General features: G+C 40.2%; 1 protein-coding gene across 2 annotated transcripts in view; it reads left to right on the top strand.

The window, feature by feature from the left end:
- The window catches only part of GANC (glucosidase alpha, neutral C), a 68,487-nt gene extending 60,079 nt beyond the window's left edge, over positions 1-8,408 (top strand). For both annotated transcript variants that reach the window (XM_075192589.1, XM_075192590.1), the window contains exons 20-25: positions 2,558-2,634; positions 2,796-2,870; positions 3,045-3,158; positions 4,950-5,062; positions 6,042-6,145; positions 8,165-8,408. In XM_075192589.1, coding sequence (XP_075048690.1) covers positions 2,558-2,634; positions 2,796-2,870; positions 3,045-3,158; positions 4,950-5,062; positions 6,042-6,145; positions 8,165-8,274 — 593 coding nt within the window. In that variant the 3' untranslated portion in view covers positions 8,275-8,408. The remainder of the gene's footprint in view (positions 1-2,557; positions 2,635-2,795; positions 2,871-3,044; positions 3,159-4,949; positions 5,063-6,041; positions 6,146-8,164) is intronic.
- Positions 8,409-16,068: the final 7,660 nt, after the last annotated feature.

Here is a 16,068-nt window from a genome sequence, read left to right as displayed (position 1 = left end):
GAAACAAGGAGACTACCTGTGATCCTGGTGGTTCCACATTGTCCACATCGGATCTGGTTTGCAGACATTCTGCGACTGGCAAGTGAGCAGGACCTTCATCGGTTGGCTTTTACGGCGTGTCTATTGAAGCCAGTCTTTGGTGGGAAAAAGGTTTATCCACCAGAGTAGTGGACGGTATGTTGCAACCTAGGAAGCCGGCTTTTGCCCGCATTTATCACCAAGTGTGGTGTATCTACATTAGGTGGTGCGAGCGTCGCTCTTGCCACACTGGGGCTTTTTGATTTTCTAGTCTCTTGGTCTTTCTCCAAGATGATTTGTCTGCGGGTCTTAGACTCAGCTGTCTAAGAGTCCATGTTTCAGCGCTTTCTGTCTATATCCAGAAAAAAAGTGCTTCAGAAAATTCTTCAGCGAGTCTTGCATATCCAGCCTCCTTACGTTCCGCCCATAGCTCCCTGGGATCTGAACTTGGTGCTAACTATGTTTCAGAGTGCACCCTTTGAATCATTGAGCACGGTCAAGTTCAGGTTGCTCACGTGGAAGGGGACTTTTCTCTTGACCATAGCATCTGCATGTAGAGTGTCAGAACTTGGAGCCTTTTCTTGCCGCTCGCTGTTCTGCGGATTGTTCCTTCTTTTCAACTAAGGTCTGAATCAGGAGATGGTAGTTCCGGATTTCCAGGTGTAGGACTTTGGGCTTACATTCCAAGGAATCTTTGGATGTTATTCGTGTTAACCCAACTTTGGATATTTGCAAGCCAGATTCCCCCTCTGTGCTATTGCAGACTTATAAGAGGAGACGGCCGGCTACTAAGCAGACCATCGCCAGGTGGATCGCATCCACAACTAGGCAGTCCTATGTGACGACAGATCGGCCTCTGCCTAGCCATATTGCCGCCCATTCCACCTGTTCAGTGGGTACTTCTTGGGCTGCACGAAATGGAGTTTGAGCAGATCAGCTTTGCGGAGAAGCCACCTGATCTTCTGTCCATACCTTTACTAAGGTTAAGGTTTTTGCGCCCTCGGATGCCAGTTTTGGCACAGTGTTTTGTGTGCTGGGCTATCAGAGCAGTCCCTTCCTTAGGGGGCTGCTTTAGAACGTCCCCGTAGTAGTGGTGTTCCCCAGATAAGATGAAAGAGAAAGGAGGCTTTTTATACTTACGATAAATCCTTTTCTCTGAGTCCATCTGGGGACAAAATGCCATAAGGCCCAAAATATATATTTTAGATAACACAGTGATTTAGCTTAATTAAAATACCTACAAACTGATTTGCAGTTTCATAAGAAAACACAATTGTACTTGAACTCCACCACAACCTCCCATAAAATTCCTTTCACCATCCAGCCTAATATTTCACACAGTGCCAGAGATGTCTGAATATCCTACTCTAGATTATAGAAACATAGACCATGATGACCGAAAAGAACCACACAGACCATCTAGTCTGCACATTTTTATTGTTAAAATCCCTATTTGTTCCTTAGTTTTTTCAGATTTATGGATCACCTTATGTCTATCCCAAGTATGTATTAGCCTCTACCACCACTGTTGGAGGAGTCTACACCTGTCTACTACCCCACAGATGTGTCTACTTTGTACATATTTTGTGTCGTCTAAAACAAAAAAAACATACTTTACCTTTAACAGCAGTGATAGTGTCACTAATAAAATATTAAATAAGAAAGGTCCAAGTACAGACACAGTACTCCTTTTAACCTCTTCTGATTGAAGGATTATGAATTATTGAGGGTATTGCTCTACTACTTTTTATAACCCAATCTGTACATAGAAAATATTCATACTCCCAATCAGCCAACACTAAGAGCCTCTTTTACAGTTGGGTGCAATTTTGCTAATATGCACATAAAAATCGGACTGCAAAATTGCGCTCTTACCTGTCTTGTTGCATCCCAGAATAGTGTGTTAGAATGCACCTAACAGTGCATCTTGAGGTGACCGCACACTGGATACACCACTTATCAATGTGATGATGAGGACTGGTGTTTTAAATGTGTATTAAACATAAAGTAAATAAATTGCACAGAGTAGCCCTGTGAAACAAGCACCAGCATTCATAGCCTGGGCTGGGTACAGCTAATACAAGGGATAAACAGGGTGGAGGTTCTGTCATAACCAGCACCAGGCTATTCAGGCTGGGCTAGTTCCACTACAACCGGGAACCATGCAGCACTGGCTGACATAGTTAGGGGGATTGGGCTGCAAAAAAAATTCAATGTTTATGTGGAGCCTATATGCAAATAACTAATCAGAGCGGCTTTCTAACGCTGTACCCAATCAGAGAAAAGCATCTCCTATTGGTCACTTGGCTTGCCTGTCACTCACATTGTTGTTCCATCAGAGTAAGTGTTTAGTCATCTATTGGAGTTTTTATTTTGTTTACCATTGGATTACCAGAAAATGTCATCAGTCCCACTCATTATTTTAAAATGATTAATTACCATAAAAAAAAAATATTTTATGCATCTGGTACTACAGCAATGACGGAATCCTTTTTCATTTGAATACATGGCACATACGCTAATGTTTTTTGGTTTCTAGGAAATGCTTTGCTGGTTGCCCCAGTGTTAGACCCTGGCGTCACTTCCATTGACGTGTTCTTTCCTGGCCCAGGAGAGGTATAGTAATAAATATAACCATTTAAACTGATTTATAAACTAAAACTGTTTATTCAATTGTCTATCAAGGTTTCCTGTACATAGAAAACTAGGTTACGTGTATCAGATTTACCTACACAGAGGTTACTAGGATATTTTAATCCAACTCACTGTTTCTCTAGTACTGGTACAACTATCGAAAATATAAGCGTGTTAAGGGGTCCCAGAGACAAAAAGTGGATGTTACTTTGGAAGAGGTGAGTGTGGCTGACATTTGCATGACATTTACCCTTTTCAAATATTTTCTGTATTACATGTTCACACTAAGTGATATACAGGTGTAAAACATATAATAATCCTGGCACAATCACAGTTTCCATACTACAGCATAGTAGGCAGTGAACATAATTAATTATATTTTGTTCATGCAGATTCCAGTGTATCAGCGCGGTGGCTCCATTATCTCTCTTCACTCAGTAACTGGCAAGTCCACAGGCTGGATGGATGGTTCTCCATACAGGCTACAAGTAGCACTGGATAATAAGGTAAACTCTTTTTGTACCAACAGATATACTTGATTTTTGGCAGTCAATAACTGCTGCTATTTGAAAATCAATCAAAGCTGCTTATACACATAAGTGGCAGAGACATAGCTAAAATCTCTAGAATTTGTTCAGGTAATTGCAACTTCTACATTCTAAAGTTTTGTCCCTGGATCTGTATTTGTCTTGGGATAGGTTTCTATCTTTCACTATTGACCAACTGAATTTTCTACATGTTGGATGCTTCATAAGTAAATTAAAATGTGTTAAGTTTCGTGCAAATACATTACTTTACAACAAAGTTCAGTAAACATGTAATTACAAGTATTGTAGTGCACAAAGGTATCCTAGACAATACATGGCATGACAGCTTTACATGCACCTGTTCAGATGTGTTCTTTGAATTAGTTTTAAAAGATTGTCCATTACGCAGAAGTAATTCTAATGCAAACACTCTTTAGCATGTTTTCTTCTGATCTGCAGCTGAGCATATTTGTACATACTAGCAACGCGATGTTCTGTCTTATAAGAAATATCTACAGGCAGTATGTAAACATCATACAGTCTTGCCTCATTTGCTTTTAAAATGGATAGGAAAACATGTTCTAAAACAATTATTTAGTCAGTGGTGTGCAAAGAAAATTTGTGAATTTACTATTATGAGTGAGAGCTATCATACCGCTTTCCAATTAGAGCAAAGTATGGTAATTGCAAACACAGCTATAGCACATAGACAACCGTAACTATTGAGTGGCACAATAATAACTCAATACAAAGTCTGGTTCAGTTTTCTTTCACTCTAGAATAAAAGTAAAGCATATATTATTTTAATAGATTCCCCACTACGGTGCTCATGTAGAGTTTTATTTGAGTAAAATATGTATTTCTGTACTGTGCATGTGTCCCAAAAATGTGTACACATATGTGCTTTTGCAGATTTGTTTGTGTCTTACATTTACATTTCCTAATGCTTGGAGAGACAGAACAGGGCAGGGAACATCAGGCAAGCTTATGCCGAGTACATTAAGATTGTATTCAGATAATTGCGCCTCAAGTAGATGCCTGTACACTTGTGTGGAGGCGTATGTCTTGCAGGTGCTGGAGGATCGGTACAACAAGACGCAATGATGCTGATGGGGATCAGCAGCACTATATAACCACTTCACATTGGATGTTTGCAAATTGACCCTTCTAGCTGAGGAGTCAATTTATTAGTGTGGCTGCTCGATTATATGAAGTCACAGCTGTCTATTCTAATTACATTATTATATTATTGTGTACAAAGAGGGTAACGAGACTTTCACATTGACTACTAATACTGTCACGCCTCATCTCTATATTATCTCTCTGCTGTTCCTACATTTTCTCTACGCTATTGTGGGGGAAAGTATACACACTTGTTACTCTTGATACACACTTGTTACTCTTGATACACACCTGAAGCACATACTAGTAATGTACAGGCAGCCACGCTTTGAACATATATATGTAAATGCATTTTTTCCTGTTTTATTTTCAGGGAGCAAATGCATCCAACGCTACATGTCCCCCAGTGTGTGTCTCTGGCCTACATCATCTTGTATCCACTTATGTTTGTTTGGCCTTTTATTTAGTGCTATGTGTTTGCAAAGTGAAATTGTTTGATATGTTGCATTCAGAAAATCTAATCTATTCAAGTATATTTCTGGTTTGTAATGTATTTATTATTTCTGCCATTTCTTCGGAACCACACAGGAATATGGCTTTGTTCCCCCCACAGGATGATCTCTAAATTGAGAATACCTTTATTTGTAGGGATCAGCTGTAGGGGAGCTCTACATAGACGATGGGCACTCCTTAAAGTACCTTCATGAGCACATGTTTAGCTACAGAAGATTCACCTTTGCTAGAAACGTCTTATACTCAAGGTAAGAGAAACCGCAAAATATGATGGGATGCTGCTTTTCAAATCGTTAAAACTAAAAGCTCAAAGCGATGCAGGTGAGAAAATTCCCTGCAGTGTCAGCATTCTTTTTCAATACAGAACCGCTTACCCTATTGCAAATGTTCTCCAGATGTGGAGTATAAACTTAGGATCACTGCAGCTCCTGAAACAAAAACACAATATCTCTGTAATAAGCAGGTACATTGCTAAATAATATATACAAAGTCAATAGAATCACAAAATCAAACAGACATCCACTGCACCATTCTCTGAATCAAACCATTTCTGGAGATCTCCGCATCACACAAGACACATGTGTAGAATCTGTAGATAGACCGTATGGAGGAAGCAGGATGCAGGAAAAGAAACAGTTGCTATAGATGAAGTGCATATCTTCACACTCACAACTTATATAGAGACATCTGTCATTAGAGCATTTAGGGAAGATCTTCACCACACTAAAGCAAAATCTCGATCGATCAGGAGCACAGTCTCCCAGACTTCCTCCATTCAGGCAGTGGTTACAGATAAGAGTAAGTGGTTCCGTTGTAAAAAATGAATCTAGCACAGGTTTGGGAGTCATATTAATCCCCTTAAACAAGTATTAAGTTAACTCTGTTTACTAATTATAGCTAATGTTATGGTTTCTTACAAGTAGTGCATCCAATTCAATTTTTAAACCCCGTTGGTGTACCATGACAATGATCGCTTTTTTGGTAGGGAATTTCATAGCCTCACAATGAATACATCCTTTCTCTGCTGATGCATAGCTGATGTTCTCTTGCACTTGCATAGTCCTGTTTATGACAAGATCATTGAGAATTATCAGTATACTTAAATGATCAGTAACTAATGGACTACCAATAGCAACAACACTGTACTGATTATTGAAAAGCTTGCAGAATAACTGAAAGATGTTTGTGAGATAGAGATTTAATTCTGTTCCATGTTTGTCACATTAGATCTGCAGACAATCTAGGTCGTTACCCAGTGGATTCCATCCTGGAAAAAGTTCATGTAATGGGTATAAAGAGATCCCCAACTGAAGTCACTGTACATAGCACTGGTAAGAACTATACATTTCTGTTATATGTTGAATATATATTCCTGGTATCATGGAGGTATAGATTGACTGCTTCTAGTTCCGCCCAATGTAAATTGTTTTTACCGGACACTCCGGTAGAATCTGTGTGACGTTTTCATATGGGCTTTGTTGCATCGCTGTCTTTAATCCTACATTATATATATTTTATTTCTTCATATATCCCTATGTCAATTCAGACGACTCAAATGTCTGTTCCTTCACTATTGGGAGGCAAGGCAATGCCCTTAGTTTTGTTTGTCCTGCCAGGGAGATGGAGAACCGGAGAGATTTACCCCTATGTGTAGTGTAGTTTTTTTTAGACATTGTAGGATTTTTATTTCACTTGGATAAGTGTTGTGCTGAAGAGTTTTCCCTTAAGGGGGTGACCGGTCTTCTCCTTACTCCCTGCTTTTTAACCTGGGAGTGGCAGGAGTTCTAAATTAATAACCCCTTTCCCCTCATTTATTGTTTAAGTGCCTCCTGAAATGCTGTAGGAGACTACTTTAGGGCACCTAATGGTAGCCCAGGCCCTGTACCTTCTGGTGTTATTCAGTAATACGCCTGACTCATGTGTCATAGATACTGCTTTACGCTTCCAGTTAGTTTGAAACAGCCTTTTCTGTATTTATTTACATGTTATTTCTGGGTTTTCTTGTTACCTTCTCTTACATTTCCAGTTAGGGTGTTTAGTTGTCCAAGTGTGGAGGTATCTGATATTGTCTTCCTACAGTGGCCTAGGAAGTTTGTACATTTAGATTTGGATTGAGTAGAAGTTATTTTTAAATGATTTAGCTGAATACTAAAATATGGATGCAGTCCAGGGGCGGGCTGGCCCGGGGGGCAACGGCCCCCCAGGCCGCTGGGTCAGACGGCTATTAGGGCCGGGGGGTAGGCCTGCCGGCCACCCCCCAGATGCAGAAAACATAGTTTCCCCCCCGCGGCCGCATCCGATGACATCAGATGCGGCCGTGTCAGCGCACAGGCGGCATCCCCTGTCATACGATGTGGCCGCCTGTGTGCCCTCCGGCCATCCCTCTCCCAGCCCGCGCCTGATGCAGTCATTACTTCTACATCACTATATAACCAATATGATAATAAAATAATCTTACAAAACGACTTCTGCAGAAAAGAAGCTGGTGCATCCCAGGACACATTGTGGACATTTATACAAACTTGTCCACTTGTTGGTGCAAAAAATGGTTATGTAGCTCATGGAAAACAGTCAGACATGTACCTTTGTTTTCTAAACTGTACTTACAGAATTAGATTGGTTGCTATTGGCTACAGAACATTGTTTGCAGTTACCTTATTGCTTCTAACAGATACAGCTTGTTTTTGGAACAGTTCAGTAACTGTACCTTTGCACCAGTTTTCATAAATGATTCCAATTCTATTGTAAATATATGCTATAATTTCACATTTGGAATTTTTTCATTTTTTAATTATTTACAGTTTTCAGACTCAATTTATAGCACCAATACCAAGGCCATACATTCATCAGGTTTTTTTATGGTACATTCCAACAGTATTGTAACCTTGGTCTATGCAGCAAATTACAAGACCAATAAAATACATATATATATATATAAATAAGAAAAAAAGCAAGGGCAGCAAACTATTACCATGAAGGCAGAGGTTCAGTGACTAGGCCCACCATTGCAAGGTTCCCTATGCTATTTTACCCTAAATTGGGATGCCAACTTCTGCCCTGTAAAATACTGTGATATTTTATACTACTATCTTAGGCAAGATGCAGTTCAATATTATTTTGTAATGCTGTGTCATACAATGCGCTGCCCAGTGAGGTTTTGTGTGTTAATCTATATAGACCGACATGTGATGTCCTATTAAATGATATACTTCTACGTTATGCAATCATACATAACTGATAACCAAATGTTCTACTCTTAAGGCAATTTGTCTTACTTTAAAAGAAAAAGTACTACAATTTTGTGTACATGGAGAATGATCTTTTAAATATTGTTATATATTCCAATGTAGGAGGAGAGAGAAGAAAAGTGAACTTCAGCTACAACAAAGGACTGTGTTTCCTATGCCTGGAGAACCTTTCCCTGGGAGTCTGTTCAGACTGGGAGATCCACATAGCGTGATATTTTACTCTGAGATTCCAGAGATGTTGCTGCTTTTAACTTGACAGGGCTTTTTAACAGATTTCAGCTTTTATATATGTGATTTAATGCAGATTATTTTTTAATTAGATGCATAATATCTCCTCTCCAAAAATGGATAAGTGTGCAGATGTGGTCTTTATTTTCTATTTTATTAAATATATTGCCTGCTGGGTAGTGCATCTAACCAATGATAAGAGATAGTTGGTCTCTTTTACAAAGGGCAAAATGGCTGTGGTGCAGCTTAAATTCTTCTTTGATAGTGCAGAGTGCCTCGATTTGGGCAAACGCACCAAGGTTTCTGCCAAAGTGCATTGGTTTATGGAGCAAGATGGCAGCGTTTGTGGAGGAACCTTTGCATCAGCCAAGGAAGGAGTCTACTATGCCCATGTCTGGGGAGCGGGATAATGGATAAGGTGCACTTATTGACTGAAGTCAATAAGATTCATTTACAAACCGCAAAATTTGCCAACCCGCAATACATATCTGTGTACATACTTTTCCATCACATTCGCTTCACAGTCTTTAGAAACCTCCATGTAAAAGCCAGATACACCTGAAAGATGCAGTATGGGAACAGTAAACGTGTCACATCCTGCTACCACTCAAAGACCACCCCCTTATTAATATAAACTTTTATCTTTTTTTTCTAAAACACTGATCATTTTACTTTGTATTCATTTATGGCTTATATTTATAATGAGAGTGAGGAGTCCTCAGAGTGGTCTTTATTACATGCATCTCTTTCTTGTGTTTGAGTTACATGGGTCAAATTGCACCTAGAAATGGTGGAGAGTTCAAGCCCTTTTGTGAGGAGGAAAAGGTTGAGTTCGTGCCCATAAAGCAGGGAACACTTTGTAAATGAACCTTCATAAACTCCCTCAACCTGCCCAGCGCCTCCCATCACAGATCTACATCCTTGCAAATGCCGCCATATTGACCCACAGATCCAGACGCTTCCCAAGGAAACTTAGAACGCAGGCTTGTGACATCACAAAATAGTATTTATACCATAGTTTTGCAGCTTGTAAATTACCTTTAATGGGTCCCTCTTTAAAAGCAACCAGGCTATATCTATTCTTTTTAAATATGAGCATAAAGTTTGATGCAATGTTATTGCTTTGAGTACAGTTTGTTTGCCCCTATAAAAATGCTCACATTATTAACAAAAGCACAGAAACATAATTTTAACATTTTAATTGATATTAGTTTAGCAAACTACTACACAGTTACAGTATATTGACTTTTTATCATATTTGCTCCAGAACATATTATAATCCAAATGTTCAACTTATTTGAAAAGAGCAAATACTTGTAACCTATGTCTGTATGGTCTTATACGAGCTCTTAGAAAGAAAGATATAGCTAAAATACTGAAGCAAAATCCTGTAATATCCACAAATACACAGATATAGGTACAGATACAGATATAGTGCTTTTCAAAATGATGGATTTTAAAAAAAACAAAATGTGTCAAAAGTTAAATGCTGGTGAAACGTACTATTTTCTGTATTGGTTTTACATTTCTTTTTTTTAACCTCCAGAAAGTCAGTTTCAAAACAATAGCATTAATAAGAAACATATAGTTATAGTTATTTTAAAATTTGACGTTTACATTCAATCCATAAGTTCCTTATTTAGTTGTATTTTCATGTATTCTATCACAGAATTGATACATTTTTAGCAATAACCACCTCATATTTCCACACTTGCTAGGTATGTGACACATCAAATTTTGGTTTCGTTGCATCACCTTCTTTGTTCTGCCACTTTAAGGAATAGGCCTCTAAAATGTTTGAAATGCTAAGCGCAGTCATTCCTCTAGAGGTGTCTCGTTTTATGAGACATTGTCCACAGAGCCGTAACGAGGCCGGTGCCGCCCCGGGCGCAGTCCCAAGGGGGCGCAGTGGCCGCCCGCACCGACTTCTGTGTGAGGAGTGAAAAGAAAAAAAATAAAATTAAACAGACCTCAGATTCAGACTGCCGGCCGCCCGGCGCATCCAAGATGGCGGCCGGCACCCGGCTCCACCCCCTTCTGAACTCTGCCCTCTGCCTCAGCGTCTGATGTCATGACGTTGCTAGGCAGCAGAGAAGCAGAGAGGAGCCAGGCAGCGACAGCTGGACAGGAGGTAAGTTTCAAAGCAGGGGAAGGCGGATGTAAGCTGCAATTATGGAGGAGATGTAAGCTGTAATTATGGAGGGGAGGGGGGGATGTAAGCTGCAATTATGGATGGAGGCAAGGGGGGGAATGTAAGCTGCAATTATGGATGGAGGCAAGGGGAGGGGGGAATGTAAGCTGCAATTATGGATGGAGGCAAGGGGGGGAATGTAAGCTGAAATTATGGAGGGAGGCAGGGGGGGAATGTAAGCTGCAATTATGGAGGGGGGGAGGGGATGTATGCTGCTATTAGGGAGGGGGGAATGTGTGCTGCTATTAGGGAGGGGGGGAATGTGTGCTGCTATTAGGGAGGGGAGGAATGTGTGCTGCATCTTGCTATTATGGAGGGGGGGGATGCTGCTATGCTTTATGAGGGATGGGGGGGTATGCTGCCATAATGTGTGAGGGAAGGGGGGTATGTATTAATATAATGTGTGATATGAGGGTAGGGAGGTTGGGTGTCTTAGTACATGGGTGGGAGGTAGGCTATTAATTTAATGGTGACGTTTAGGCGGGGCTAATTATTTAATGGGTACTAGTTTATTTGTGGGGTGCTGGTGGGTCAATTTAATTTATTGATGGGGCTTTTTAATTTAATGGTGGGGTCTATTAATTTCAGGTGAGGTATTTATCTGTATTGCAGTCACAAGAATGCTCTCTGTATAGTATGGTGGTCATAGGAATGCTCTCTGTATTGTATGGTGATCATAGGAATCCTCTCTGTATAGTATGGTGGTCATAGGAATGCTCTCTGTATTGTATGGTGATCATAGGAATCCTCTCTGTATAGTATGGTGGTCACAGGAATGCTCTCTGTAAGGTATGGCGGTCACAGGAATGCTCTCTGTAAGGTATGGCGGACACTAGGAGGCTCTTTATATTGTATGTGTGTGTGTATATATATATATTCTTTATGTAAGTGCACATCCACATTATTTATGTAATAAATGTATTGCTATACAGCATTACACTATGTGAGTTTCTTCCTCTCCATTATCCTGAATACTACTGAGTATATATGAAGTGCCAGTTCCGGAACCTTTCAACATTGTATGAAGCATCTGCTATTCCCATGGGGTAATAAGGCTCAACTTGATTGGTGAAGATACCGGTTATACCTACAGATAAGCTTTAAAGATCTTTTATCTGGTACGCATATTATATTGGCACGGCGCTGGTGTTCTAGAGTGGTTCCTCATTTCCTTCTTCCTGTTGATCCACTATTATTATCTGAGTGTCTATACCTATTTAGTGGTTAAGATTCTGACTTTTGGTACACCTTTCTCTATTTTTATATACAGTATTATACTATTTGGCGCCCCCTCCCATTTGTTTTGTGTTATATATATATATATATATATTATATTTAGTGTGATGGTGACAAGGGGGCACAATGATAGAGATGGCTCCATGGCACGGTGGGATGAAGGGGCAGTGTGATACAGATGGTACCATTACATTTATGTTTTAATTTGTTTCAGTGAGTTTTATTTCAATAACCAATTAATTTTTTTATACAGCTAGCATGTGATAGCTGCATTTAAAGTACTTTGATTCTATGGAGGCTTATTACATAAAGATCCTTACAAAGCCAGACCAAGAATAATGGAGAGGGAGGGGGTTTCAGTGCGGTCTAGAACTTGTAAAGTGCTAGCCACGCCCCCACAGTAGGTTGACCACACCCACCCGACAATTGACACTCCACTTAGATGGGGGGCGCCGGTTCCCTGTCTCGCCCAGGGCACTAAAATGGCTAGTTACGGCACTGATTGTCCATACCATTCATGTAAACGAGTCTGAGGGCTGTAAAATGTTAAATCATCAAACTAACTCAATAATGTAAATAGAAGTCTGGAATTATTCATTAATTTCGTATACTTGACCTATTGCACTGAATGTTTCACTTTTGTATCATTAACTGTATCCATTTAGTATATCTTTTGATATTGTAGAGTTCTAGCCACCTACACCTGAACAAACACACAGTGTACAATTACAGCTGGTGGCAGTATGACAACACAGACTATGTCAATAGCAACTAGTTTACTAATATTGTCACAGGACCTCACAGTCATACTAAACCAGTGGGTCAGCACCCCTTTGATTTTCAAACTATTTCCTTGCACCTGCTTAAAACATATGTTTAGTTTTGTATATCAGGAAAACATAAATTCATTGCAAAAATAATCAGTGGGGTCACTGCCACCTTGCATCAATCTTTTTGGACACCGATTTTAACTACTTTTTATGATCTACAAATCTAGATGTTAAATTATTTTCTGTTAAAAATTAGGTGTGACAACTCACACCCCCAGTATGCATCCCTAGTTAAGGACACTGCACTAAATTGTAGATTGTACACGTTCTTAGTTAAGGTAGTCAGATCCTTTTTTTATTGCTTTAATTAAAATTATGTAAACAATTTACTGGTGTTTTGCGGAATACATTTTGTACCAATGTTAACTTGGAGGTCTGTTGACCCTGTCCAGGTGGAAATACTCCTGTGTGTTATCAACCTTAGCCTTGTAGTTTTACATTGTATTCTCAATACACTGTGAATATGATGTGTGCACCATACTAGTGTATGTAACCACACTCCAGGTTACTCATTCTACTCTCAGTACACCACAGCAGTGTATGTAACCACACTCCAGGTTACTCATTCTACTCTCAGTACACCACAGCAGTGTATGTAACCACGCTCCAGGTTACTCATTCTACTATCAGTACACCACAGCAGTGTATGTAACCACGCTCCAGGTTACTCATTCTACTATCAGTACACCACAGCAGTGTATGTAACCACGCTCCAGGTTACTCACTCTACTCTCAGTACACCACAGCAGTGTATGTAACCACACTCCAGGTTACTCATTCTACTCTCAGTACACCATAGCAGTGTATGAAACCACGCTCCAGGTTACTCATTCTACTCTCAGTACACCATAGCAGTGTATGAAACCACGCTCCAGGTTACTCATTCTACTATCAGTACACCACAGCAGTGTATGTAACCACGCTCCAGGTTACTCACTCTACTCTCAGTACACCACAGCAGTGTATGTAACCACGCTCCAGGTTACTCATTCTACTATCAGTACACCATAGCAGTGTATGTAACCACGCTCCAGGTTACTCATTCTACTATCAGTACACCATAGCAGTGTATGTAACCACACTCCAGGTTACTCACTCTACTCTCAGTACACCATAGCAGTGTATGTAACCACGCTCCAAGTTACTCACTCTACTCTCAGTACACAATAGCAGTGTATGTAACCACGCTCCAGGTTACTCACTCTACTCTCAGTACACCATAGCAGTGTATGTAACCACGCTCCAGGTTACTCACTCTACTATCAGTACACCATAGCAGTGTATGTAACCACACTCCAAGTTACTCACTCTACTCTCAGTACACCATAGCAGTGTATGTAACCACACTCCAAGTTACTCACTCTACTCTCAGTACACCATAGCAGTGTATGTAACCACGCTCCAGGTTACTCACTCTACTCTCAGTACACCATAGCAGTGTATGTAACCACACTCCAGGTTACTCACTCTACTCTCAGTACACCATAGCAGTGTATGTAACCACGCTCCAGGTTACTCACTCTACTCTCAGTACACCATAGCAGTGTATGTAACCACGCTCCAGGTTACTCACTCTACTATCAGTACACCATAGCAGTGTATGTAACCAAACTCCAGGTTACTCATTCTACTCTCAGTACACCATAACAGTGTATGTAACCACGCTCCAGGTTACTCACTCTACTCTCAGTACACCACAGCAGTGTATGTAACTACGCTCCAGGTTGCTCATTCTACTATCAGTACACCATAACAGTGTATGTAACCACGCTCCAGGTTACTCATTCTACTATCAGTACACCATAGCAGTGTATGTAACCACGCTCCAGGTTACTCATTCTACTATCAGTACACCATAGCAGTGTATGTAACCACGCTCCAGGTTACACACTCTACTCTCAGTACACCATAGCAGTGTATGTAACCACACTCCAAGTTACTCACTCTACTCTCAGTACACCACAGCAGTTTATGTAACCACGCTCCGGGTTACTCAATCTACTCTCAGTACACCACAGCAGTGTATGTAACCACGCTCCGGGTTACTCACTCTACTCTCAGTACACCATAGCAGTGTATGTAACCACGCTCCAGGTTACTCATGTATTTAACTTATGTGCAAAACAGAATACTAACTTGCACCCCTTGCATTGTAACATGGTTTTGTCCAGGAGACTGAAATAAGAAGTTTCTTAAGTTAAGATCCTTAATGAATCAGGCCCCCTGTGTTTAAATAATTCACTATGTATATGTATGTTACACATTCTTAGAAATTGTCACTTGATTAAGTAATTTTATGGTACAAAATAAAGCACAGACTTAACTATGACAGTAAGGAGTTATACCAAAGTAGTTAGGTTTTTAGACAGCAAATTAATAGAAGTTGTGCAACATTTGTTGTAAATGTTTTACAGAAACATGCCTCAAGTTTCCTGGCTGCATAGTTTTTGTAACCGTCCCTTTGTGTATGTAAGCTGAGAAGTTCTGTAATACTGACAGCCTGTAACTTGATGAATGGGATTTAAACTCTATGAACCAGAAGGTTCAACCACACCCTTTCCGAGCACCATCTTTCCAGTACAAGGAAATACTGTAGCATTGTTACTAAACCCACCTCCTGCAGTCTAAATTTACTTTGCACTGTTTTGTGTATTCTGCCCACATAATAAGGTATGACATGATAAATAGATACCTAATTATTTGGCTTCCTTCTGTAACTGTTTATTATAATTTTGCTTTTCAGTGACAGAAAATTAACAGGTTTTTCTTTTCTGCTGAGCAAAAGGCAGTACAGTAAGCCTGTGGACAATAAACACCAGAGGGTTCAACAGTGCATTACTGTGTACACACAAAGGACTTCCTTATCAATATGCTTGTGTTGAAGGTAGGTTGCACTAGCAATTTTTGTTGCTTCATGTTATGCAACAAAAAGGAACAGACAGGTCAGAAGACCTGCAAATAAAGGAAATAATGGACTTTAGTGGAACATGTTGTACATGATACGGTCTGTCAGACTGTAATTCAACTGTAGGACAAAGTGCAGCATGCTGTACAAAGAAAGCAAGGAAACGTAACTAATAAATTAAATGATTTGCTCTTATAAGGGATATAGGTCGACTAACCGGCGTCCCATGCAGTGAGCTAATAAAGTAAGACTCTGAGACAAGTATTTGGCAAAATTATTTCGGTCACAGCTTTATTAAACACTTCCAAACTTGGCAGACAAGCGGCGTGCAAGGCTAATAAAATATATTACCTTTTCCAGTTCCATCTGGAAAAATGGGGCGTGAAACTGAAAAACTATGTATAATAAGCTTCCTTCCCCCTCTCCTTTAACTACTCTCACCTTGTCCTGCCTCTTGTCTCGCCCCCTGCCCCCTCCTTTCCCTGAGTGGCTACCTGCACTGCTCAGCTGTAACAAAATAGGACGGACTTCATTGTCTGCATCCCCCTTTCTTCATGTCACTTGCATTGGACTGCCTAGCGACCATCCTCCCTTATTCCTCTTCGGCGCTATTGCT

This window comes from Mixophyes fleayi, chromosome 12, assembly GCF_038048845.1.
Source record: "Mixophyes fleayi isolate aMixFle1 chromosome 12, aMixFle1.hap1, whole genome shotgun sequence".
In the NCBI taxonomy this organism is placed as follows: Eukaryota; Metazoa; Chordata; class Amphibia; order Anura; family Limnodynastidae; genus Mixophyes; species Mixophyes fleayi.
The sequence above is the reverse complement of the archived record's forward strand: the minus strand, read 5'-3'. Positions and strand labels throughout refer to the sequence as shown.